This window comes from Dromaius novaehollandiae, chromosome 5 (assembly GCF_036370855.1).
Source record: "Dromaius novaehollandiae isolate bDroNov1 chromosome 5, bDroNov1.hap1, whole genome shotgun sequence".
NCBI classification, from domain to species: domain Eukaryota; kingdom Metazoa; phylum Chordata; class Aves; order Casuariiformes; family Dromaiidae; genus Dromaius; species Dromaius novaehollandiae.
Window position 1 is genome coordinate 10,311,891 of NC_088102.1, and position 26,123 is coordinate 10,338,013.

The 26,123-nt window shown below is 41.7% G+C and overlaps 1 protein-coding gene across 1 annotated transcript; it reads left to right on the forward strand.

Moving 5' to 3' along the window:
* Window positions 1-10,877: 10,877 nt before the first annotated feature.
* Window positions 10,878-19,009, forward strand: CDCA4 (cell division cycle associated 4). The gene is given in 6 exon segments (XM_064511976.1): window positions 10,878-10,987; window positions 12,113-12,177; window positions 14,536-14,616; window positions 16,556-16,716; window positions 16,718-16,844; window positions 17,005-19,009. Coding segments are annotated over 4 exon segments (1,083 nt in total). The 5' UTR covers window positions 10,878-10,987; window positions 12,113-12,177; window positions 14,536-14,577; the 3' UTR covers window positions 17,761-19,009.
* The last annotated feature ends 7,114 nt before the right edge of the window (window positions 19,010-26,123 follow it).

Below are 26,123 nucleotides of genomic sequence, written 5' to 3' on the forward strand. Positions count from 1 at the left end.
ATTCAGATCACTGATAACCTCCGGGATTTTATTTTCTTTCTCTGTCCTGTAAGAAATGCACAGAGATAACAAAGCAAAAACAAGTCTTGAAGACAGATGGAAAGTCTGCTGAAGAGAGATGATAAGATATGTGGTAAAAATTTCACAGAACATCATATGAATATCATATACATAAGCAACCACAGAATAAGAATTTTCTTTAGTACAATATGAAATGATCCATCTTGTTTGGCAGCCTCAGTCTGTAAAAGGGTCCATATATTTCAGTCCATGATCACAAAGTGTCCGCTGTATGTGCAGAGGTATTCCTTGAAAGATTTTCTTGAGACAAAGAATCAAAGAGAAGAGAAGCACTATGGGAAAAGTGTACTGTACACAGCACTCTGAGGAGCCTTATAAACCTGAAGTCACAGATGCTCTGAACAAGTATGCAAATACCTACGTGTTCTGAAAGTTGCTTAGAAATTCATCAGTCCGTATCACAGTTCCCCATCTCTAAAATGGAACGCTTCTTCCCGTGAGCAGGCTGACTTCTCAGTGTAAAATATGAGTCCTTATAAGAGATACTAGAAAGAGTAAGCAAGTGTGTGTGTCATATGCATATTCAGTGCGTACTGCAATGGTGCAGTGAATTGCATGGAGGCAAACATAAGCTACTAATACACAAATTCAAATGAGTCAGTGTTTTCAGAGCCAGATGCAACGTACGTTCTTTTCTCCCATTTACTCTGGAACTCTCAGAAAAATGTTCTGGGACTTTCACTCAACTTTGGACCTCTCTCTGGTAACATGAGTACTAGATGTTTGGGGACCTCCCTGGGATATTTTGGAGTTTGGGGGTATTTTGTTTCTTCCAGAAGGTAAGAACAAATTAATAATGCTGTTCCACAAAGTTGACTTCCAGACTGGAAACCCTCAGGGCCAAGGGCTCACAAGGCACCTAGTAATCAGTAATACTAATAGCATTTACTATTGCAACTTCTGCACACGGAGCAGGCTAGTGGTAATAATCTTTAAAATCTTTAGTGCTCTGAGAACGATCCATGCGGATTGCCTCTCAGACTCTTCTCTTCCTGGCACAATTTTGATAGGTTGGGAAGCACTTCCTTAGCACCAGATTTGTGGAATGGGTCTCTGACAGTCTAAGCCTGACTGCAACAGTCATAATGCTTGTTGCTTGAGGCAACAGGCACTATGACTTACTGGTTTGACTGATTGAGGGTTGGGTTTTGTCTTTCTACAGTATAGCTGAGAAGAAGACTGGACTCATACTACCCACTACAGGTGGTTTTTATTATAGTATGTTAAATACTCAGAGGAAACTTGACAATATGTTGGATAAAAGACATTTTATAAGGTATTAAAAATCATCCTGCCATTTTCCATTAATTCTTAATGTTATTTTAAGAACTTAGTTAATTCTTTTGTTCAAATCTTTCCTAGGCAAAATAAAGCTTATGAAAATTTATAGTCCATAGCTCCTGATGGGTTGGTGTGTCCTAAAGGTAACAAACACACAAACCTGAAACTAAACTCAGGACTGAATGCAGTAATGTGCAAAAGGGAAGAAAAGTGTACATTACATAAACCAGGAAATCCAGGAGTATGACTGGCTTCTTCCTTTCTTGACCGTTACTCTGGGAATGGCCTGCCAACAAAAGGTAAGAGATTCTAGACGGGCCAAGTATGATTCTGAAGTTTCTGTCAGAAACGAGAAAAAGGGGTGCAAATGGGGAAGTTCTTTTGTACACTGCTGTGTGAAAGAGACACAGAAAGACTTTAATAACAGAAAAGATTTGGGGGAAACTAAAGGTCAGCAGGTACCTTCAGTACTCTTCAAAAGCACATTTCAAAAGGCGTGTGTGATCTTACAGCTCAGCAAGGGGCATTCCCTAATGAGAGGCTGAGTGGGCCCTGCTTGCTTTATTGAAGGACGAGTCACTCTTTCTGACCAGAAATGTTCCCCTCTCATGAGAGGGACAAAGAAGCTGGAAATTATATTAAATCTTTGTCCTTTTGTTGTCTCATCATTCAGTTACAGATACTAAAACTGCTTCTTAGTCAAATATCAAGATGAGAAATAATACTGAATCTGAACTTTTTTGTTGGCTTACAGTTTCAGATCATAATGACTTTAAGCCTCCAGAATCTGGAGGAAATTCTTTTTCGATGCAGAAATGTAGTTTGAGCATATCCTTTTATGATGTAAAACAATCAGCTATTATAATGGATAATCCTGACTTGTCGATGCTTCAGCATGGTATGTCTAATTGACTAACATAGAGAAAAGCTTTTATGCAAGCAACTTTTCATTCAACCATTTAACACATCAGTCAACTAAGGGTAGTGAGTCTACTGCCTCTTCCCATACTTCTGAGCCATGTAACAGAAGCATTGGATTTCAGAAATAATATTGAAAGGTTAATTCCCCTTTTCTATATTCCCAACTTGTGTTCTGGATAATCTTCTCTTCTTTTTCTAGTGTAATTTAAGCTCTGATCCCTACATTGTAATTTTCAACTAATATTCCTGGTTCAGAGAGGTATAAATATTTTGATGCATGAAGCCACCAAAAGCTACTTCCCAGAAATATTTTCCCAAGTGGTTTGAAATTGCCTACTTGGAGATTTAAAGAAGTGTAAGTTTGCCTTCCAGACAAGTGAGGGAAAAAAAGGAAAATAAAAACATCTAATATTTTTGCTGCCATTTAAGGCACAGGATGTTGCATTTCAAGGAGCTTAATGTAGTCAGTCACAAGAGGGCACCAGACTCTAGTCTATTACTCCTGCTGGCCATGGTGGACTTCACAGTGGAAGAAAAAAACGAGCATCCCTTCTCTTAAGTTTGCTGTCCATCATCGCGTATTTGTCAGACTACATGATGCTATGTAAAAAAGTGTGTACACATGAGTGTGCATGTTTGTGTACTCATGCTCACTATGCAGGTAACTGCTGAGGCACACACAAGGCTAGGTTATAATGTTTATCCAGCTCTGGCAGCAATGCACAACCTTTTCCAAATGGTGGCTATGAAAAAACAGAAAAAAAACAAGAAAAAAAAAGACTGAAAACAAACACAGACAAAAGGGGGGCTGAGGGAGAGGGGGAGATAATTCCCTTGTATCACCCAATAAAATAAATGGAGGATAATGGAACTTGCCAGCATCTGCCCATAACTTCCTGGGGAGGATATAAGTGGCAGAAGGCAAACACACCATCTAAGGCACTCAGTTGAGCCAGCCCCTGTGGGATCTAAACACCAAGTAAATTCTAAGCAACTCTTTCAGGAGCCCCCCTCTGCCTCCCTGTCCGGGCAAAGCGCTCTGCATGTTCCCGCATCACTGCTCACTGCAGCTCCTCTGACTTTATCACACGTTTCACAGCATTCAGTGCTATTTGTTAGTCAGATTAGGTAAGGCCAATTAAACATTTATTATTCTGTTAACCTAGTCATTTTGAAATGCTTGCTGGGAAGCCACAGGTTACCGACAGAGCACCAGCAGACACGAGTTAACACTCCTGTATTGCCACGAAAGTCAAAGCCGTCACTCCCGCTAAGGCCCAGAACCCAGAGCAGAGAACAAGACGAGCTCACAGCCTGTTATCTGTGTTCACAGTCATGCTTCTAATCAGGTTAACCCTTTAACCAGATAAGGCTGTCAGACATTAACAATCATTCCCTTAGGAAAAAACAGGGCAAAAATTACCTCTTTAAATAGGCCTTTTCATCCCCTAGTTTGCCTAGCTTTTGTGCTCATTTTCCTTTAGCCTCCCTAAACTATAATTGCTATGTTACTGCTACAATATAGGAGATATATATATATATATATATAATTTTTTTTTTTTTACAGATTGACTGTGTAATTCAGGTAAGTCACCATCAAATCTACATCAGCAATAATTTGTGGATACAGTATGTTTTACAGTTTAATCTATCAATTTGCCAGAGACTAAAACAAAATTTGCAAACAATCCAAGCACTCCAACAAGCCGTTATAGCCTTCATTTACTCTTCCAAGGAGCACACAAGGTCTATTTAACTTGTAGATAAAAAGTTACTTCTATATCAGCTTATCCACAGTTCTCTTACCTATGCCAAGTTCTATTATCCTGGTTACTAATAGTAGGTCTAACAAAAATCCTGTTTCTATTTTGGAAAATGTAAAATAATTACTGCTGTCACCAGTTTGTTATTAACAGTCTCAGCTGCCAGAATTAAGTGACTGCATAACTCCATGTTCTTTCTTTTTTCTACTTTTTCTCTCCTAGTCCAAATGCTCATTAAGGCTAATTTAAAAACAAACAAATGACCAACATATTTTAAAAATTCTCATTCTTTTTAACCAAGCCTCTGATTTACAACTCTCCAGTTTGCTAATGCTGCAGAAATTGTTTTCCCACTGGTATTGTAACTTCCAGGGACATAACTTTTAGAAACAGCACAGTGACTTCCAAAACACTCATTTCCAGAGCAAAACACTGTAATATCAGAAGATGCAGAACAGCTAAAGCGTAAGCCTCAAATCTGGCCTAAAAGATCTAAAAGCCATACTCTAACATATGTTAAAGGATATATGAAAAAAGAATTATTCATTAACTTCTTCAGCTTGTGGTTGCTTCAGGCTATTTTGTTCTTACAGGATTTGCAATTTTCAGAGGAAGGTAGAGCTGGTGAAGAACAAAAGATCTTCATATGTACGGCACAAACACATTCATTAGAAGCAGAGTAACTCCTGAGAAGAAAATATGGTACTTAGCTTGCTGGAAAGACGGCAATACCTTGTGTAGTGACAGGCTGCATATGTTTTATGAGCTTGTGGATGCTATTTAATAGTAGATGCTTAGTTGCTATAGCAACTGTCATACCCTATGGTATTTATACTTAGATACAGAACACATATTTTAAGCAGCACCAGACAACATGGCATTCGACTGTCCAAAATGTACGTTTAAAAGAATATCCCTGTAATGAAGCTAGCTGGTGTGTTCCTCCACATATTAGAAAATCTTTCTAATGCAATACTTTTTCAACAACAAAACAATCTTGTCCATCACAAACATAACAGAACTACCATAATGATCCAGAAGAGGGCTTAGAAGTCTTAAAATAAAACTCCAAACATCATTCAGCATTTTAAAATCCATCTTTGCTAACTACTACTGCATAATTTGGATACTTCTGTTGTTTGGTACAGTGTATAGAGCTTTGCCACAAGAGGTTTCTATTGCAATATTACTATCTTGCTAGATGTTGCTTTGAAAGTCATAATTCAACTTTTTTATCATCTGGGCTTTGTTCCCACCACAGATGTCCATGACCAACACAGAGCCACATAGTGGTTGTTGTCCTCTGCCTGCCAGTGCACGTACGCATTATTTGTGGTTTCATGGCTGGAATTTCTCAAGCACAGCTCCTAGTCCCTTCAGCTTTTGCAGTTTTGCATATCACCCACCACAGAGAACACTTCCTCTGAACTGGCTGACAGCTGCAAATCTTGCTGAAAACACTTCTTTTATTTTTACTTTGTCACATCCTGGCTGTTGAGGAGCATGGACAAACACTGTAAGATGCACTCTTTCTTTCAGGTCCTTTCCACCATCAGAGGAAACTAACATTTGTAATTTTTACAGCAGTCTGGGAAGAGTCCTTACCTCCAACACAAGCGCTTGAGCCAGGCATGTTAAAACAGTTGCAAATTTATACATCTTCTTACCAATGTATTATCAGCTCCATATAGTTACTAGCTGACCTGGATACACAGAGTGTTGCTGCTTTTAATGCATAAGGCTTCTTAGTCTGAACATGTTCGTTAGCTTGTTCTTTGCTCATTCTTAGCTCCTTTCATCCCTAATCTCCCTGGCCTCCTACTAGATAGATGAGATACTCTTAGCCATAAAACCCAAGGCCTGAGGCTGGTGGCCTGAGGCAGACAAATTTCTGCATAAGAACTGATTTGCTTCGGCACTGTTAGTAATGAGAGCCACGTACCCTTCCCCCGCCACCCATCTACTTCAGCTCTTCAGCTGCTCCCCAACACAAAAAGTGTTGAACCAACATAGCCAGTTGTTGCTGTATGCAGACATGTATTAGTTGGTGTTGTGATGAGTCCTTTGCTTACACTATTCTCATCTTGTAAAAACAACAAACACTTCATACCAGTGTCACTATCATCCAATACTAAGCTACATTTAGTCCATCAAAGCAAGTCTCAGAAATATTCTCCTCTTCCTCCTCACTCACTCACTATGAACTCTGGTTCATTTTACAGGCAGCAGATGCCCACTTCTCATCCAGCCCCCATCTACGGAGAGAGCAAACAGCCTTTCCAGGCTCAGAGCAGTGAAGTAAAAACTTACCCTCACTGAAGGCTGAGCTGAACTACCTTTGGTGGTCCACACATTAACACTCTATAACGATACAAAAACACTTTCTGTTAAACTTGGTGTGTTGTGACTGCATAGAATGAAGTTGCCTCCTGTACATGGCCTACAGGGCCCAGGTGAGCTGCTACAACAGCTGTACTTCTCAGGGAACAGCCATACTTAATTACCCTCCTTACCCTCCATCTGCTCCTGGATTCTTCAGGCTGAGCTCTGTTGCAGGAATGTGCTAGTCTGCAAAAGCACTCAAAATTGTTTCGTAACATTGCCTATTTCAAAGACAATTAGAATTTGCCAGGTTAGACTTAAAGGAAACAACACACTACAAGCGTACTCCTGCGCCAAATTAAAAAGACGAGCATATCTAAAATGCTTTAATCAAACAGTAATTATAAGAGAAACAATACAGACTCCGAGCATGTCCACAATGTCTTTAGCAGGCAGAGGCAAGCAAGCTCTGTCCCTGTTCTGAACCAGTTGGGTCACAGCCAAAACTCTTCCAAAACTTAGGTAGTCATGCTGGTACAGCACAGCGCTAACACACCTTGACTCAGTAGGACAGCACCAGCCTGAGCACAGCACTGCACTGACGACAGCTATGTAGCTTCCAGTTCTGGGCTGACTCATGTATGGTTGGCTCCAAGCTGGCAGCGCAAGCTCTGACTACACAGGCATACTCTAAACTATTAGCCCTGCTACACTGCCCTCAGGGACCTCAAACCGAAGACTGAAAACACTGCAGCCACACAGGAGTGCCTAGTGGAAAACACTTCATTGTCAGCTCAGTATTGGTGTTGAGACAGGACTCAGCCGTATCTTTCTGAAACTATTTGTTTAAAGCTTAAGCAACCTCCTGACTAATTTTCCTAACCTCTGCATTTGAAAGCTTGCAACCCACTGGCTGAGAAGCACTCTGTTAAGCCACATACAAACACCTAGTCAGAGACAGTGCCTACCAGAGCAGAAGAAACACTCCCTCAGGGAGAGCTTTCCGTGGGCCAGAAACAGTATCAGCGTGGGGACCCAATGGCAGTGAGGAACTTCACTCCTCATACGTTTCTGCTTCTTACTCACCTACATACGCATTAACTGCATCAGCCCTTTGGAACTATTAAAAACACTATTTTTATAAACATTTGTAATGTGGAAATGTCATGGACTGAGATCCTTTGTACAGCTAGAAACTACAGAGACTGGAAATCCAGTCTTTTTTTTTTTTTTTTTTTGTCACTTAAAAGAGCAATTTCAGCCCTTCTCCCAGCCGTTGAGGTCCTATTAATTTGTGTGGTTTCATAAACACTGTCCAGCTCTAAACCAGGCTGCCCGTCACTGCTGATGTGCAAAAGCCGGGCCAGCTCAGCAGGGGCTGAGCGACTGGGAAGGGAACAGCGAAGCTGCGGAGGCATCAGGCACAGCCCAGCACAGGCTTGCTCCACAAGGCAAGGAAGGGGGCTGGGAGGGGGGGGTAGGGGCTGCTTTCCAGCGAGCATGGCACGCAGGTCACGCCACCCAGCACCAGCTAGCACCGGAGGAAGAGGCAGGCCAGCGGCTCCCAGGAGAGCCAGCTCTCCGCCGGAGCGGGCAGGCTGGGGGATGGGGAAAGCCGGAGCCAGGCTCCAGCGCGGCTCGCGCAGCCCGGTACAGCTCAGCAGTGGGGGAGGCGCCGCGGGCAGCGCCAGTCCGCACATGCAGCTCGCACACAGCCGGGGATCTGAACCGCAGATCGAAGCCGGCTCCGTCCCCCATCCCCGCCAGCAAGAGGGAGAGCAGGCAGGGCGCCCCTGGCTCACCAGTGCCTGGCCAAGGAAAGGGGGTCAGGGTAGCAGCCCCCCTCGAGGCAGCCCTAGGGCAGGAGCTCCCCATTGAACAAGCCCCACCGTGTGCTCAGGATGGATCTGCACCTCGGTGCAGCTCAGAGGGGTCGAGCCGATGCCTGCTCTGGTTAAACCACCCCTGTACCTGCTCTTTGTACACAAAGGCAGCATCCAGTTCAGTGATTTCTTCTTTGGTGGACACACTTCTATGAAAGCTGCTGGTATTTTCAAATCCGCTCCAAACTACCACTCACCCTGGAGTTTCTGCTGGGTGCCAGCGGTGACCCATCTTCCTAGGGGAGATGGTCTGAACTCTGCATCATTCTCTCTCTCCACATAGCCCTTCTTTAGTGTTAGTCATTTCATCAGCAAGCAGGTTGCTCTGCAGTGTCTCACCAACTGCTATGCCTCTCATTTCTGTAGCAGCTATGAGCACACACACGTTCAAATACCTTTCCATTTAAAAGCCTTCCTTCCATTTCTGATCAGTAAAATCCCCCCCCCCCTTTTTTTTTGTACGCAGGAATTGTCCTGACTTCAGTTTCCCCCATCAGGTTGCCACACAGACATTTCTTTCTGATTTTGCTCTGTGCTGTGTCTAGAACTCCAGCTTTTAACTTAGGCATCAGTTCTGCTTTTGCTTGTAGATTACTTTAGCTATGAAAGTTTCAGGTGCTCGGATAGCTTTGTCAGTATAAAAATTCTGTTTAGGAAATTACTAGCTTTTGACCCGTTCTTTTTAATTCTGGTGTCAAAATTTCATTCACCAAAACAGGTAGGTGGATGGAAAACTTTAGTGTGTGGTTACATTTTGTTCATTCTGTTTATTCCATTGTGGTTACAATTCAATTATTTTCCTTACAACACAATTTTGCTCCTATTAGAGATTGTTTGCTTTCTAGTAAATAGTTTCGGCCACATTCTTTCGCATAGGTCTGTCCACATTTTTTGACGTGTCAAGTTGTTTCTCACATATGTGAGAGTGAGAGTTGTTTTCTCCTAACAATAATCAAATCTTGTCATACCTTGACCAGAGACATGCAGAAGTTTTCTCAGCCCTTCAAAGAAGATAGGGTGTTGAAAATCTTTCAGTTTTCTTTCAGTGGCTTCATCAGAAACATAAATGAGGTAGCATTTTTAAGCCATCAGACATCCTCTCTTCTCATTCTACTGGCTGTTCCTTTGTTTTGCTGGAGATTTTCTTGAGAAAATTAAAATTTCAAGATGCTCTCATTGTATTTGAAGTAAAAAAAAAAAAAAAGATAAGGAGACTTATGGACCTTTTTATATAGATGATGCTATCATAAGAGTGAGCAAAACCACTGCACTTTCCTAGCCCCAGTCCTGCAGGGAAATGCATCCACACTACTCAGCAAGTGAACTCCAGAGAGGCATGAAGGTTCTTGCAGGATTTAGTGTGGGACTACCTATTTCCATTCTCCACAGCTAACCTAGAAAAAAACTGCTGTCAAGCTGAATAGCACATGCAAACATTTCTCTTTGCGGTATTGCCCTTTTCTTGTATTTTTGCATCATGAGGTCATAAGCACAGTGCAAGAAAGTAGAAACAACGGGAAACACTACACTTTGCAAGCTATCCATCTTGTCCCAATAGCTGTTTGATTTCGTTTTGCTATGCAAATCTTCCTTTTCTCCTCCTTTCCCGTACCACGCTACAGCTCTCTGTTGCTTGACAGTCTTGAACCTAATCTTCCAGTCCTGCTGTCTAGCCTACTCTCTCTCCATTTTCTTACTTTCTTCCTTTCTCCACCCCACGGCGCCTCCGGGGGCAGCAGAGCCTCCTCCCGCCCCAGCCGCGGGCTGCAGGCGGCGGCGCCTCCGCCGCCCTCCCGGCAGCTGGAGCCGGCCCGGACCTGGCTCCCCGCCTCCCCTCACCGGATCAGCCCGCCGGCACGTAGCAGCACGGCCGGGAAAGCAACTGAGCAGCAGCTAAGTGCTTGGCACGACCTAAGTGCTTGCAGATGTGCAAAGGCAAGCGAGAATTAATAGGAGTCCTCCAAGTTTTCGTGTTTTTTTTTTCCTCCTCAGCGCGAAGGTTGGCGCTTTTAGGATTCTGGCTTTCGCCACGCTCCCAGCGGGGACAAAACCTCCCTGCTCACAGGGGCCGCGGGGGCGCCGCGGAGGGAAGCAGCTCCCGGGGTCTGCGAGCAGCCGGGCCCAGGGGCCGCGGCGGGGAGGCGGCGCCTCACAGCCTTGGCCTGGCTGCCGCTGCCCCTGCTCCGGCCCCTGAGGCTCCCCGAGCCCCCGCGGGCTGCTCCGGGGCCAGGTCTCAACCTGTTCCCGCCGGAGCCCATGGCCCGGAGCCCAGACAGGCCGACGGGCCCTTGGCGGCCGTTTGAAATCGGGGCTCCACCTCGCCCCCGCCCCCGCCTCCCGTCAGCCTCTCACCGCCGAGGGGAAGGGCCGGGCGCCATGGCAACCCCTCAGCCGCCTGGGGGTGGGGCGGGAGGGCGGGAGAGGCCGAGCGCCATGGTAACCTCGCAGCCAATAGCAACAGCGAGCGGGCTCTGCGAGCATTCGGGACAGCCAATAGCAACCGCGGCTCTCCTGCAGGCGTGGCCGGACTGTGGAAGCCCGCCCCCCGTGGCGGGATGGGGGCGGGGGAAGCAAACGGATTCCTTTGTGGGCTTCGACAATAAGATGGCGGGCGGGGAGGAGGCGGGGCCAGCCCGTACGGTTAGCCCCGCCCCTTCTCTCAGGCGCGGAGCGGTCGGTGAGGCGGGAGCGGGGGCTCCTGCGCTGAGAGGCGTCGGCGACAGCAGCGGCGAGGCGGTGAGTGGGCAAGGCCGGGCTGGGTCGGGCACGGCGCGGGCCAGGTGGCCGCCCGCCTCCTCCCGGCGCTCCGCGTGAGGACGGTGCGGGCGGGGAGCCGGTGCCGGCGGAGCCCGCGGAGGAGGGAGCCGATTCAAAATGGCGGCGGGCCGCTTGCCGGGAGCGCGGGATGATGAGTAACCGCCGCCGGGACCGTTGGCGGCCGCGCACGCGCCCGGTCGGGGGAAGGGGGCAGAAGGAGCGGGACGGGTGGGTCAGGGGGGCGCGTTTCCCCTTCGTCGCCCGGTCCCCTTCCCCGGTCGCGCCCCCTCATCGCCCGCGGCTCCTGGCACCTCTTCCAGACGGGGGCTGCCGGCGCGCCTGGCTCGGCACCTCGCCCGGGCGCCCGCACCGAGGCTCAAGCCCTCCGCGGCCCCTGCGCGCCTGCTCGCTGCCTGCCTCCCTCCCTCCCTCCCGAGGCTGCGTGCGCCGCGGCTCGCTGCCCGCCCCGGCCGGGCACGCCTCTGCCCGCCGGCTGCGGCGGGCCGCCTCCTCCCTCGCTGTGCCGCGCGCGCGGGCTGCCCCTGCCTCCCCCGGCTGCCTGCCGCCCTGCGCCCGCCCGCCCCGAAGACCCCGTGCGGAGGGGTGTGCCCGGCCGCCCCGAGGCGCCGGGGAGGGCCCCTGCCCCAGCGCTTTGTACGTGCCTTTGTCACAGCGCCCGTGGTCCTCTCTGGTCCTGTCAGCCCTCTGCTGCGCCTGCAGCTCCCGCTGTCGCTGAGCCTCGCCATATGCAACATCTGTGTGCCTAACGGGGAGCCGCTGGCTTTCCGACTCCTTTTCGCCGTTGCACGGAGCTTTGGTTTCTTTCTGCAGCTGTTACAAAGGACAGTTTGGGATGGGGGTGGAGGAGAATCAGGAGGAAAGGAGTGGTAGGAGGGAGGTACAATATCATACCTTCCCTTGTCAGCCATCATCGCTATGCTTATGTCTGCACAAAAATCCAAAAACCTCTCGTTAAGTGAAACTCTAGTACTGGTGTAGGTAGTTCTTGGGCACTCGCTCCTAAAGATGAGCAATGCGAGAATCCCCTTTCCTGCCTTCTCTGTTGTCCCCAACACGGTGGTGACTTCTGCCCTCATTCTTTAGTGTCTGCATATGTCTTCTGCAGCGTATTACTACAGGAATCTGAATTGAGCGTGAATCTGGAATGTGTAAGTTGATACTCCAGTAAGAATTGGATCAAATTTCAAGCACTTTTTGTAAAGCAGACTGGGAATTTGTCACAATCTCAAGAATAAGAAACAAACTTTTAATGAAATACATAATACTGTGTTCCCTGCACTACTCTTTATGAACAAGGGTGTGTGTTTTAAACTGTAGTATCCTACACGTATCTGTACAGAAAAAGTTGTCAAGAAGATGACAGCAATCTCAAGCAACAGTTGTGCTTTTGGCGAACACAGGCTTGAGTGGTTTGGGCTCTTGATAGGTAGTAGTAGAAGGGAGAAGGTACAGCTGGTCTTCTATTTTGGACAGAAGCAAATGCTGCTTGAAACTACTGGGAGGTTCTCAAACACCTTACTTGTAGAACAGCAGCAATCTTGCTCTTATCTGCCAGGAGGCTTTTACAGAGTGGCTAATACCTTTTTTTGATTAGCTTAATATGTAAATCAATAGAGAAACATACTTACATTTTAATTAATTAGGCTTTAAACTAGTATTCTCTTGAGATGAGTGCTTGTTATAGGTGGTGCAGAAAAGCCTGGGGGGCATTGTTTATTTGCAGGGCTTTCTTCATGTCTGACAATGGCTATGAAGTTAACATTTTAAATGAAAATTTAGGTACTGAGGCACACTTTGGTAATAGAATCTGTCAGTTAGTAGAAACTAAAGAATTGCTATGATGAGCTTACTCTTGAACAAATTTGTGCCAACAAACGTCGCACATTCTTTCTTATTGTTATAGGGAAGAACTTGGAATCACATGCAGCAGGTCTTATACATTATTGTATTGCATGGGATAACTGTTTCCTTCTTTAGTATGTTAACAGAGTAGGTTGGACTTGTCTGACACCATCCTGTCTGATTCAGTTTGTGGACCTGATAATATTTATTTTATTTAAAGCCCATGTGTTTCCATCAGCTGTCCCCTACTGTATCTGTCTGCTGTTTTGGGAGGGGAAAAAACAGAGGCCTTTTTCTCTAAAACTGTCAGATATCCATAATAGCACCAGAAAATCATTTATTGTTCTCATGGCTGCATCATCTTTATCTATAGTTGTCTAGAAAAAAGTGGATGAGGAGAGCAAAGTCTTCTGAATTTTTATAGCATCATAAGTTGTTTGATAGAAATAAATGTTTTAATTCAGTTCATACTATGGTGTCCTGCTGGAGTTGTAGTTCAGATACCCATGACTCTGTCTTGAATGTTACCGTGAGCCCAATCTGTAAGAGAATGACACTAAGCTGGGCAAAATACCGTTTCCATGGAATAACAGCATTTCATTTGAATACTTTGGAATTCGGTCAAAAGATTTTGGCTTGGGAGTGTTTTAAGGTGGCCTTTTTTTTCTTTTTTCTTTGACAAATATAAAGCATCTTGAGCAAAACAGATGTTTTCTGTCTGAAGGGGGGGGGGGGAATTCCTTTGTCAACCATCTCCCTCCCCCCAATTTTGAAGAGCAAGCTGTTGTCAAAATTTTTCTTTTAGCAGACACAATAGAAAACAAAGGAGGATGCATGTATGCATCCTTTTTACTTGTTTCTTTACCAGGTATGTACTTTAGTTGGAGCCTGTCTTGTGTAGTACAGACATGTCTAGAAAAGTATTTGACTTTTATGTTTTATCACTTCAGCTTAGAAGGTCTACAAAAACTTAGCATTGTTTTTGTTTCAGTAATTAAAGGAATTCTTCTGTTTTTTGGTATATCAAATCTTATTTTGTCTTGTGTGCTTCAAAAACATGGTTTTTATAGTTAAAACAATTTCCTTTTCATTACTATCATCTTGCAAAGTAAACCTTAGTAATAAAGTTTCTGGGCTGCTGCTAAAGGGAGATTGTTCCTGTTTTTGCTGCCTTTCAGTTTTGTATTTGTTCATGTTTGCTCTTTCTCTCTAGATACTATAGTCATATATGATTTTGTACAACAAAAGGGGAAAAATATGTGGTTTTGTTTAATAAAAGTAATGAAGATTTGCTTTCAGTATGCTTCTGTGTGCATTTAAAATTTTTCAGATGATAGATAAAGATTTTGTTTACTCTTTTTAAATGGCAAAGGCACAGGGATAAGGGAGAGGCTAGTCCAAAGGTCAGGATAATAGCCTAGGACTTGGACTTAATCTCGCAGTTTCCTTCTGCCACAGATTTTTTATGTGGTGTTGGGTAAATCATCTTTGTTTTGTATCTGTAAATAGGGTCTAATAGTATTATTCCAGTTTATAGGAGTATTGCAAGGATAAACATAGTGAAGCAATTGAAAAATACAAGTGTATAAGTTTCTGAAATGGGAAATTGCTTTGCCATGTATCTCCTCTACTTGCCTGACATCTTGCTTCCTGGTACTTGGTAGGTGGTGCTATAACTTTTACTGTATGGACTCTTGCTCAATAGCATGGGAGAAGAGGAAGGACTGCATCAAACACAATTACTGGTATGTAATTTTTTCTTAAGTGGAACAGTAACCTTGTAGTTTTTGTGCATTCTTGGAAGTTGAGTGACAAAGCACTGTTCTTATGATTTAAGATGCTGATTTGAAATGAGTATTATAGGAAAAAGGAAGTTTTCAGCAAATTCTATGCAAGGTTTATCTTTGAGGATTCATACACACCTTTTTTCCTCTGTATGGTCTCTTTTGCACAGTCACACACTCACAAACTGAAGCTTTCAATTTTTTTGTAATGTTCTGTTCTCTATTGGTGTGCCTTAGAAGCAGTTTAAATGACAAATAATAGCTGTCTGAAAACCAGGTTAACATTTAGTTGAGGATTTAATTATTCTTCACATGAACATAAGTTAGAATGAAAAGAAGCTTCAAGCTCTGTGCATACTGCTTAATGTTTGATGGCATAATCATATGTGGTTATTAGTCCCAAAAGATGTTTCTAGAGGATTGCAGTTTCATATGGGAGTATGTGTTTAGAAATTACAGTGCATACTTCCTCTGAATTAAATGGGATATCCTCAAATGTGAAGTTTATAGAAATATCTAAAAGTCTGGAAAAGGTGCTATCAAACAAGAACTAGGTTTTTTTTTCTAGTGGGAATAACAAATATGCTCAGTTACTGGAGAGTGGTTTTTTTTACAAGGAACTTCCAAAGAATTTGATATATTGGTAATTCATAGATAACCTTGAAGTCTGTGGAAAAATGGCCATAACACCAAGTTCATGTGTTCTCTGTTGCAATCTCTGTATATTATAATTTCTAAAGAGTTTTGTAGCTTCAGTGGGGAAAAAAGTCTACAGGGAGTACTGAAATCCAAACAAAGTTGCCCTGTTGATATATACAGCAGTATAAGAACTGTTGCATAGGGTCAGATGAAACATCTGTCTAGCTCTGTCTAGCTACTGTCATGTCTTCGGATTTTCAGAGCAGATAAGTATGTAATGAATGTTGAAAAGAACAGCATAGTTACTTTGGATTTTTAGTGATTCTGAAAAAGATGGGAGAGATATCATTGAAAATGATAGCATTCGGCATAGTAATCAAAAAAGCAAGTTAGAGGGTTAAGGCTTACCAAAGGAAATGTTAAACTGTCTTTTCTATATTGTTAAACAATGTGTTATGATTTTAGTTGAAAAATCTTGTTTAGGTCACTACATACAAAATTCCCAAAATATTAGGCAAACAGGAACTCAGAGGGCAAAAGACTTGGAAAAGACATCATGAAAGTGCATAAACTTAAAGATCAAGTAATTGCTTTCATTTGCTTCCTAACTTTTATATGACTAGAAGAAGTGACATGTATCACATTAAAAAAGTTACTGTCTATTTCAAGAGGTTAGCTACAATATTTAACTTGTGTGGGGGACTGTTATAAAAATTAGTGCAATTCAGGTGGTGATCTGGATGTTAGCAATTGAAATTCATATCTTAGCTAATTCAGCAAGTGACTTTTTTCAGATGTAAATAATCAGAGGCCTGGATGCATCCCATTTATTTTTAGGCATGTAGCTGGTGAGTGTAAACTAGGAATACAGAGTTCTGCTTCCTAATAGTCAGGTAAGAAAGAATGGCCCACACAGAGGATGACTGTGTCTGTCCTAACTGGATTTGCACAGTTCACATTTCAATTGAACGTTTAAATTGCACAGTTCAGTTCCTCACTGCAGTGAGGGAAGCTGGGGGGGGCTGCTTTTAGGCACCTCAGTTGGATGCCTTAAGTTAGATGGAACAAATCTAGGCCTCCCCGTAGCCTGAAATAAACTTACCCTTTCACGCATGCTGCCCATGGGTGTGTGTTTTTTTGGTTTTTTCGTTTTTTTGTTTTAATTTTACTTTACTCTGTTGTTAGGTGCATTGATGTTCTGCAGGGGGTAAAAATCTTTTAAAAATGGTGTGCCAGGTTGTATTTTTATTTCCAAAATTAGAGGTTAAGCATGCAAGTAGAAACTCAGGAGGAGCGAGGAGAAACTGCCTCTCCAGTAGGCGAAATACAGCCATTGAGGTGCTTGCTTCTGTGCGAAGCAACGGCTCCTGACTTCCATCAAGTATGGAACTTAATGGGAGCCAGGAGCTGGAAGCCCCAGCCTCTCAGATGCCTCTCTCCGATGCCATGACTTGTGGACCTGCTCACCCTTGGTTCCCGAGTGCCGTCTTTGGGACCCAGTCCATATGTTCCTGACCTCTGTTGTACCACAGTGGCCATTCTATAACCTGGTATGACAATTCTGACATTTCTATCTTCAAAGAATTACTTTTGCTGTTTAAACTTATGATTCTAAAGTTTTCTGTTTTGTTTTTACTAGTTTTTTTTTTTTTTGCCCCTGTCTTGAGCTGTTTACATTGTACAATTTTTTTTGGTTTTGTTTTTTAACAGGACACAATGTTTGTACGAGGATTAAAGAGAAAATGTATTGATGGTGAAGAAGATATTGAAGGAACTCTGGCTGGTATTAAGGCTATTCCTTCATATAATCTTCAGCGACAGTCGCTTTTAGATATGTCCTTGGTTAAACTCCAGCTGTGTCACATGCTGGTTGAACCTAACCTTTGTCGTTCAGTACTTATAGCCAACACGGTACGACAAATCCAAGAGGAAATGACCCAAGATGGGACTTGGCAAATGATAAATACACAGAGTACAGGGCAGACATCCCTGGATCGTCTTGTTTCAACGGATATCCTCTGCCGCTCATCCAGGGAACAAGCTGAGGGAAAGCAGGTTCCAGGTTATAGTAATTTCAATAAAGACTTTGAGGATGACCAGACACAAGACAGTTCAGAAACTATGTCAACAGCTTCTTCAGTGCAAGCTCCAAGAAACCTGCAAAGCAATGTGTGGGAAATGGAGAATGCACAAGAAAACAGAGGAAACTTTCAAAAATCGTTAGATCAGATATTTGAGACACTGGAGAATAAGAGTCCTAATTCTGTTGAAGATCTGTTTTCAGAAGTTGACAATTCTTACTATGATCTTGATACAATGTTAACAGGAATGATGAGCAACACAAAAATGGGACACTGTGATGGGCTTGAAACATTTTCTTCTCCAACAACTACAACTTCCAACTCTAATTGTAAATCTGATCTTAACGAGCTTGATCATATTGTGGAAATCCTTGTTGAATCTTGAGACTATTTGTCTAGGAGATAAAGATCTGTTAATGGAAATGAAAGACTTGAACTATTTCAACATAGTTTTTTCTGTCAAATCTGCACGTGTATTTTACAAATATCTATATATTATATAGATATATATATTAAAAAAGCACTTCATATTGCAAAATAGTGTTAACTCTTAAAGTTAACCTGCAACTTGTAGTGTAATAATTCCAGTTTATTGTCCATTGAACTGTAAGTACCCTATGGTAAATATTTTTAAGTTTGGGATCTGAGGCTTTCAAAATTGGGTTCTTTTTGCCAGTTTGTTTTAGCCTGTAGAGGATATGCTCAGCAAGAGGGATTCTCTCATCTTTCCTTTTTCCTATCCTTCCCTCAGTTTAAAAAAAAAAAAAAAAAAAAAAGTAATAAACATAGAAGTTGGAGAACTGGTTTTCTATTTTCCTCCAGTTTCCAGGCCAACACTTTGTTACACCACAACTCCTATCATATCTGCTGCTTCTGTTTTAAGTCGCTACATGGCTCTTAAAGAGCAGTATGCAATAGTTCCCATTATCTTAGCTAGCTTATTCTGGGTTTTGCTACTATTTTTTTCTTTAAAAATAGTTTTAAAGTGTTTATTGGTGTTTAGATTTTTTCCAGGTATTTTCCTAAAATATTTTTTTACTACAAATGTTGTGTCAGCTGCTAACTTAGTAACTTTTGATCATATCTGCAGTTGATGTATTTTTTGAAAGATTTTTCAAAAAGGGATGTTTTTTACCATGAGCTACCCAATGTAGTTCAGTAAAGTGTTTGTAAATGTAAATATATGATTTTATACTTTACATTAAAATGTAAGAGCTGTTTTCATGATTCTGTTTTATAGAGTAGTACTTTACTAAATTGAGAATTGTACAATTATGCTTTTTATGCCACATATAGTTGAGTGTCATTAGAGGAAAAACTCTGATCCAGCTAGATACAATTACATTTAATTCAGTTCAGACCATATTTTTTGTTAACTGCAAACCTAAATTACATAGGTTTTTATTTATGTGTATTTATATGTAAATGTCATCAAGCGAATTGTTTATCACTGAAGTCTGCCATCAAATATTTGTTTATATGGGATAATTATCTTGCACTAATTACTACAAAAAGTGTTACTAGTGGCCTTTAAATCTCAACTGGTATGTCTTTGTCTTGTCGTAATTGGTATGCTCCAATCTTACCAAGGTTTTCCTCTTGCTTTTTTTAAATAACAAAGAATAATAAGTGTGGGATGGTGTTCCTTTCTTTAAGTAGTCATACATTTGTTTTAGAGGGCATATAACTAATCTTATTCCTATGAGACTTTTTTTGGAAGGGATGGATCAAGTATCATATACGATTTTGTTATAAAATGACAAACACTTATCTTCACAAATTGGTACTGAGAAGAGTTCTAAACTGGCAGGGATGTAGAAAAGGGGGAAAAGATTCATTGGATTCTGGAATGTTTTAGCATTGGTTATGGAAGGGGGAGACATCCACCAGTAACTCTGAAGCTTTTATAGACTTGTGTCCAGTGGGTCAGTGAACACGCACAGAGTATGTTTCTCTATTAGACCTTGTCTTTGCACAAGTGACCTTAGCTCCCGTGTGCTATCTCTTCTAGATTCTCAAATCCCTGAAATATTGGGGGAGGAGGGTGTTAAGTGCATTCCAATATCGCTTCCACAAAGTATCTTTCAAAGTTGGTAGTTGAATGCATGCTAACTCAGTTGCGTGAAACTATGCAGTTGGTGTGGGTCTCTAGTGAATTTAAAAATGCTTTTTGTATAAACTTAAACATGAGGTGATCTTTATTTGCTGTAGTAGTTAAACATTAGTTCCTTAATTAAAGCTTGATAATAACTTTGCATTAAAGTATGAAATACCATATAGACACTTGCAAGTTCAGTCCATGTAATACAGCTGGACCAAAGAAACACAAAAACAGTACAAGATGTTTTAATAGACATATCACTCATTTGAAATTGTCCAATATGAGAATCGAAAAGATGATGCAGTGGTAAAGCCTGCTTCATGAGGTTACAGATATTGGCGTGAGTTTTTATATCTTTAAGTAAAATAATTATGAAATAATAGTCTGTTTTACTTGGCAGTGTTTGTTGCAACATCAGAGATTCCTTGCAAAATTATAAATCCTCAGGAAAACTTGCTTGATGTGTTTTCTTGTGTGGATAGATCACTGAATGGGACAGCAGATGTCTTAGAAAGTAGAAGGCCAGGCAATTTCAAAGGTTTGTAAAGGGAGCAACAGTGACGAGTTGAATAACAAAATGTCTTCTGTCCTGCTGGGAAAGTTCCCCAAAACTGATTTGATATTTAAACTCTTTTGAACAGCTGTGGGTGTTTCTTCCTGGCACTTCCCGCATTTTCATTAAATGGGACACTGCAGGTATACATATTCCAAAACAAAACCCTCCTTGCCCCCCTCCCCCCCCACCAGTCTGCTTCAATCTTCATGTTATTAGGTAGGATTTAATATAAGTTGTTCATAATAACTCTTAAGCTGTATAAATCAATGCATATATCTTACTGCATCAAGCATCTTGATATGCACCTTATTTTACTGGGAAAACTATGCCTGGTTACAGTAATTTGCAGAGACTACTTGGTTTAACAGGAAAGATATTGGGTAAGTATGTGATTTATGTAGTTAGGCATTTTAAAAGAAGTCTTTTAATAAGAGAAATGTTTTATGTTCCCTGAACTTTCTCCAGATGTTCTCGTATGTGCTATTACATGCCCGATATCTTGGCTCAAGTCTTTAGCAGGTTTAAGCATTCACGCTGCTGAAACTTGCAGTTACTTTACGGATGCGTACTTAGAACTGGACTGAATCTGAAAGGATCCAGTCAGTATAAAATTAGCTTGTCTCTCTATTTAGCTATTCATTCAGGATAGCTTCACCTCATCTGTAAATAAGAACTTTATTTTCTAGCTCGTATTATTTCTTTGCTAGTGCAAAGAGGTCATAGTTAAATACACATCACTTGCATGGAAATATACTGTATTAACCTTAAGGTATTTCTCTTAAGACACAGAGATCAGAAATGATAGGGTGGCTGTAAGGGAATGTAAATAACAGTTCACAAAATAATTACACATGGGGAGAGCTGATACTTGCTGAAGGTGATTTTCTTAGTTCCTATATATGAATGCAAAAAAAACCCTCTGCTAAATTATGCAGCTACTTATAGCAGCTCTCCCCCTCCCTGCTCTTTGGTGTGTTCCCAGGGAAAAGAATCATGAAACTTGCATAGCAGTTGACAGTCTAAAACTGGGCTGTTGGGCTGAATGACAGAACTCAGTCTTGCACAAAAGAAAACACTTTCAAGCAAATAGCTAACATCAAATTTGCTTCCTTCTTAGGTCACCTTGAATTTATGTCCCCTTCAGCCTGTGGTTCTATTTCTTCTCCCTGGCAAGGAAGCCCAGAACACATGGAGCTTCTGGAGTTCGGGCATTCAACAAAGGCGAAAGTGAGAATCCAGGCTGAGTTGAACGTGGCTGTGTGGCTGAAAGCTTGTCTATTTGCTTGTCTCGGTATCTCCCCCCACTTCCTTTTTTCCTCCTCTCTCTCTTCCCCAGCTCGGTGTTGATCTAACAAGATGTTGCCTATCTCTACAAATGTAACCATGTTTGCATAAAGGACAAATCAGGAAATGAGGGAATTGTTTCTTAGGATGAAAAGCACCTTTCCACATTGCCTCAGAGGTACAGCAAAGACGGGGTTACAACTGTGGCTTTCATCCTGTAGCAGGTTAGGGTTTTGCAGGGGAGTCCTCACACTTAGGAGGAATTACCTATTTTCCAGCCTGTCCCTATGCTATTTTTGAAGTCTCAAGTATGTCTGGACTGGTTTGGCAAATGTAGGTCAAATAAACTTCACTGTAACAAATGTTTCTCATGTTACAAAAGGCATTTTAAAAAGCGTTATTGTAAGTTGACTGATACAGTTCTGTAATTACCAGGCCGCTGTGAATGCACTGTGGTTCTGAGTATATGGCTGCCTTAAAATTCTGCAACTTAATTATTCCATATTCCCATATAACCAAACAGACTTGGTCAAAAGACAGGATGAAAAACAATACCATTTACTTGCTGACACCTGGCAGAGGACAAAAGTTCTCTCAAAAGTTAGTGCTGTTCTGAGTGAAAGTATGTTTGTCTCAGACTGTATGTCTGATGTCAGATGTATGTCCCCTATACAAAAATCATGCCTGATCACACCAAATTTTGATTGCTCATCAACCCTTAAATATACTCATATTAAAGTACAAAAACACCAAGCTGGCTTTAAGACTCCATAGCAGACGAAATGAAATGTGTATCTTCAAACAAACAAAACCAAAAAAATTAAAAAAAAAAGTCAATTTGGTTCATTCAGTTACAAGATTTCACAAGGATTGTGTCAAATCTTGTGGTGTCTCTTACAAAATTGATAGATGAAAAAAAAACTTAGTACTTTTTCAGGAAGTTCCACGTTTCAGATAAATAAATGAAATCCTGCCAAATAATTCCAGCTGTTAGGGAAAAGAAATACTTCAGTTGTCTATGGTAACCTGACTTTTGCTTTTAAAACCAGTGAAAAATACTACAATTTTATTATCTGAAGTGATTTTTCATAAGTTTGCATAGTAGCTCTGTTTTCTTTAAAATAAGAGTACTTCCGTGCTTAACCAAGATTCCTCTAAAATGAGTATTTTTATGACCTGAGCAATTACTGTGCAAACCTTAATGTTTGTATGCAGCCAGTGTAAATGTTAATGCATGACCATCTTGTTAACAGGAAAATACAAAGTTAAAGGTAGCTTTTCATTGCAGGGAAAATGTTCAGTAATTTCAAATGTCATCTTTTTTTTAGGGAGCAATAATCGATACATGGGATTACATGACTTCTTGCAAAAATAGTATTAAAAACAAATTGTATCTATATGTCTGCTGTATTTGGAAGTCCCCTATGAGCATGTAGGAAGTGACTAAGTACTGCAGTAGCAAACTGTTAAAACCAAGGGATAGTCTGTCATCTTTTTCACATACCAGTTACAGACAAACAAGTTTTGGGGATCAAAAAAATGTAATGTAACTTTAAACTTGAGGCTGTGCCAGCTTTCAAAACAAGATTCTTTAAGGACTGGCAGGTTATTTTAGAAAATACTGAAGGAGTTTAAATTACTTAGTACTGAATCTGCTGTTTGCTACTGGGAAAACATAAAACAGGTGACGTTGGAGAGAGAAAGTTTGTGTTTTCTCCAAATAAAAAAAAAAATGTGTATTTGCAAATTCTGGATCCTGCTATCACTGATTTATTGTATCAGAAATGTTATTATATAGGGCTGTGACCAGCTGTTTTTCCTGTGTCCAGTTATGTCAGTTTTTGTCTTTCAGTTCAATATTACTGACTTGCCAATGGTGTGGTTTGTGTGATTTCCCCCCCCCCCCCCCCCCCCCGGCCAAAAAAAAAGAAAAGTTCAGTCAGTTAACTTAGCGAAGTAATTCAAACTTTTCTGTAAACTAGCTGATTCATTTGTCAGGATAAAATGAAAGCATGTTTATCACAAGCCCCTCTGCCTGGAGTCCAGTGGAAGGAAGGGCAGTTAATGCTGCTGTTGCAGCCTCTTGTTAGAGGCTGTTCTGTCTATAGTTAACAATGGAAATTATTTCCATTGCTGTGCAGAAAATGCATATGTTTATAGTCTAACTTAGCCATAGCCAAGACACTTTCTGATTGCAGTAGTATTATTCCTAGTTTCTGTAATAGCTCTGTAATATTACTGGCCTTAATTAATGGAAGTACAAAGGATCTTGGACTGAAAGCAGAGGACTATGACACCACAACTTCAAATACTGGCAGTGTTGATGATGATTGTTTTCGCTTAGAATTCCTTTGGCTTAAAGATTTCTTTACCAGTTGTTTAAAAAAAAAAAAAAAACTTTTTTCTGCCTGTGAGTATTTATGACATTCACTTTTGTATGTTTGAGATCCTTAAATGAAAGAAATGTTAGATATATAAAGCACTGGTGCTTTTTTTGTCCAGTGAGCTGGCTGAAGTTTTAAATCAAATTGCTGAACTTTTTAAAATCAAAGCCCAATTAACTATTTTGTCTAAATGAGAGAATTTGGTCTTCCTGTTTTCCACCTTGGTCTCTGAAAGGTATGTGTAGGAGGAAAAAGCACTTTTTTGGTAAATCAGGATTCTTGTAACTAAATAAAATAATGGTCTATTTAGTATTCTGACAAATATTGGGTAGTCTATTAAAAAAACCTACCATTTTGAATTTTTAACTTGAATAATTGTAGGTTATTCTGTAGTTAGTGCTTCATAGTGGCCTAATAGCAAGAATATAGGTGGTACTACAGACCAGGCTTGGTGCAGTAGGTGTTATCCTTTCTAACCTATCCTTTAGGATACATTATCCTCTAACCTATCTATCCTTTCTATCCTGTCCTTCTATAGGGAAGCATGGTGTATGTGACTACTCTGCTATTCAGCTTCAGAACGGCTAGTGAGCTTCAGCTGCATCTGACAGATCTCATAGTAACTACACTTCCAGAAAATTATTTTTGAGAATAAGCGGGCAGGCAAAAGAAAAACGAAAGGTGAAAACTGCATCCTGAACTGGCATCTACATAAGGGAGAGACATCTATAAGTTTCTGGGTATAAGAACAGTTTCAATTAGAGCTTGTACTTTAGATACTGAAGTCAATTATCACAGACATAAATCCATGGGAAACCAGTCTTCATTAGTTCCTGTATTCCTGGAACTGTTGTTTGACTAGATGCCTAGTACTAAGGTAAGTGGAAGTAGCAAACCTCCAGTAATCTGTTCATGAGTTATATAGAGATCCTGATTGGTTTTGGAGGGTTTTTTGGGGTTCATGTGAAACTTGCTGCAAAAGCAAAAACACTGCTAATGAAAATGGCATCCTCACCATGGTGAGTTATGGTGAATATAGTCATACTGAAAGGCTGCATTTTAATCATTAAAAAGAAAGAAAAGAAAAAAATCTTGTTAAGGCTTCTGTTTGCCCCTAGGTTAGTTTAAAGTGAAATGGGTGAGCATTACAGACTCCTAGAACGTAGGCATCTTTTGAGAAACTAAGGGCATTTAAGGGAAGGTTTTATAAAGAAAGACTCTAAGTGTGAGCTCAGGCATTAAAATTCTTAACAATGCCTGCGAAATAAATGCAGCTCTTCTATCTTAAGATGTAAGTTGCATAGAACAGAGATGCAATTAAGTTAAAGTGGATTCCAGTTCTCCTGCATGTATCCCACTGTTAGTTGATGTTTGACAAGTGAAAAAGTGACAAAAACCTTTGCAAATAATCAGTGAAATGTGTTTTCCATGTTGATTTCTATTAACTTCAGTAGGTCATAAAAATAAATCCAAAGCTCTGTACTTAAACAACACCGTATTATTTTCATAGATCTTTTCAGAGCATGCATGAAACGGATCTGACCTTTCTGGAAACCTCCTGCTGTAGAAGACGCATGCAGCCTTTTCTATTAAACAGAACAAAAGTCAGTTACAAAACAACTGACTGCATTAGATTAATAACTTAAGCCAAAGTGGGAAAAGTGGGGTTACTAGTGGTTGGTGTCTGAAAGGCCTGCTGAGGGGCAGCAAATATGCTTTACCCATATAGGCTCCTAGCAGCAGGAGCTGGAAAGCGTGAGTAGATAAAGGTGAAGCAGCTGCAAGAACAGCAGGGTGAGTTGGTACTGTATTATCTTGCTATAGCTCTAGAGGGGAATGAACCAATGCTAAGGGATTGCCTGGAAGATGGATAGTTTTGGCCAGCTGGGGCCAAGTCTAGAAGAATCTCATTTTTGCTCAAATTGTTAAAATACTTTTGTGGTGCTGTTGGTTTCATATTGGTTAAATCACCCTTTTATATGCTGCTGTTATGCATAACCATTCCAAAAATGTCCCTTTTGCATCTACTGCCTTCGTACCCCCTATCCTGTATCTATTTCTCAGAGATAATCCCTAGCATATGGCAGAGGCCTGCCTTGGTGTCGTACTCCTCGCTGTCCCTGACTGACTCCCTCAGGTTTCTTCTCTCTGGTCACCTTGGCTTATTCCCCCACCTGAGCCCCAGCGGCGGTAGGAAGGGGAGCCGCGGGGCAGGGTGCATGGTGCCCTCCTCTCCTGGAGCTGCCGCTGGCCTTGCGGATGGGGGGGGGAATCTTGTAAGCACTGGCTGCAGTTTTTGGTGCCTCTATGCCCTTTGCCTCATCTTTTGGGTCATGATCTCTGCCTGCTCCTACCCTTTGAAACACCCATGGTGAGGCATAAGGGCTGATATCTATTGCACCTGGGGGGCTGCAAAAATCCAT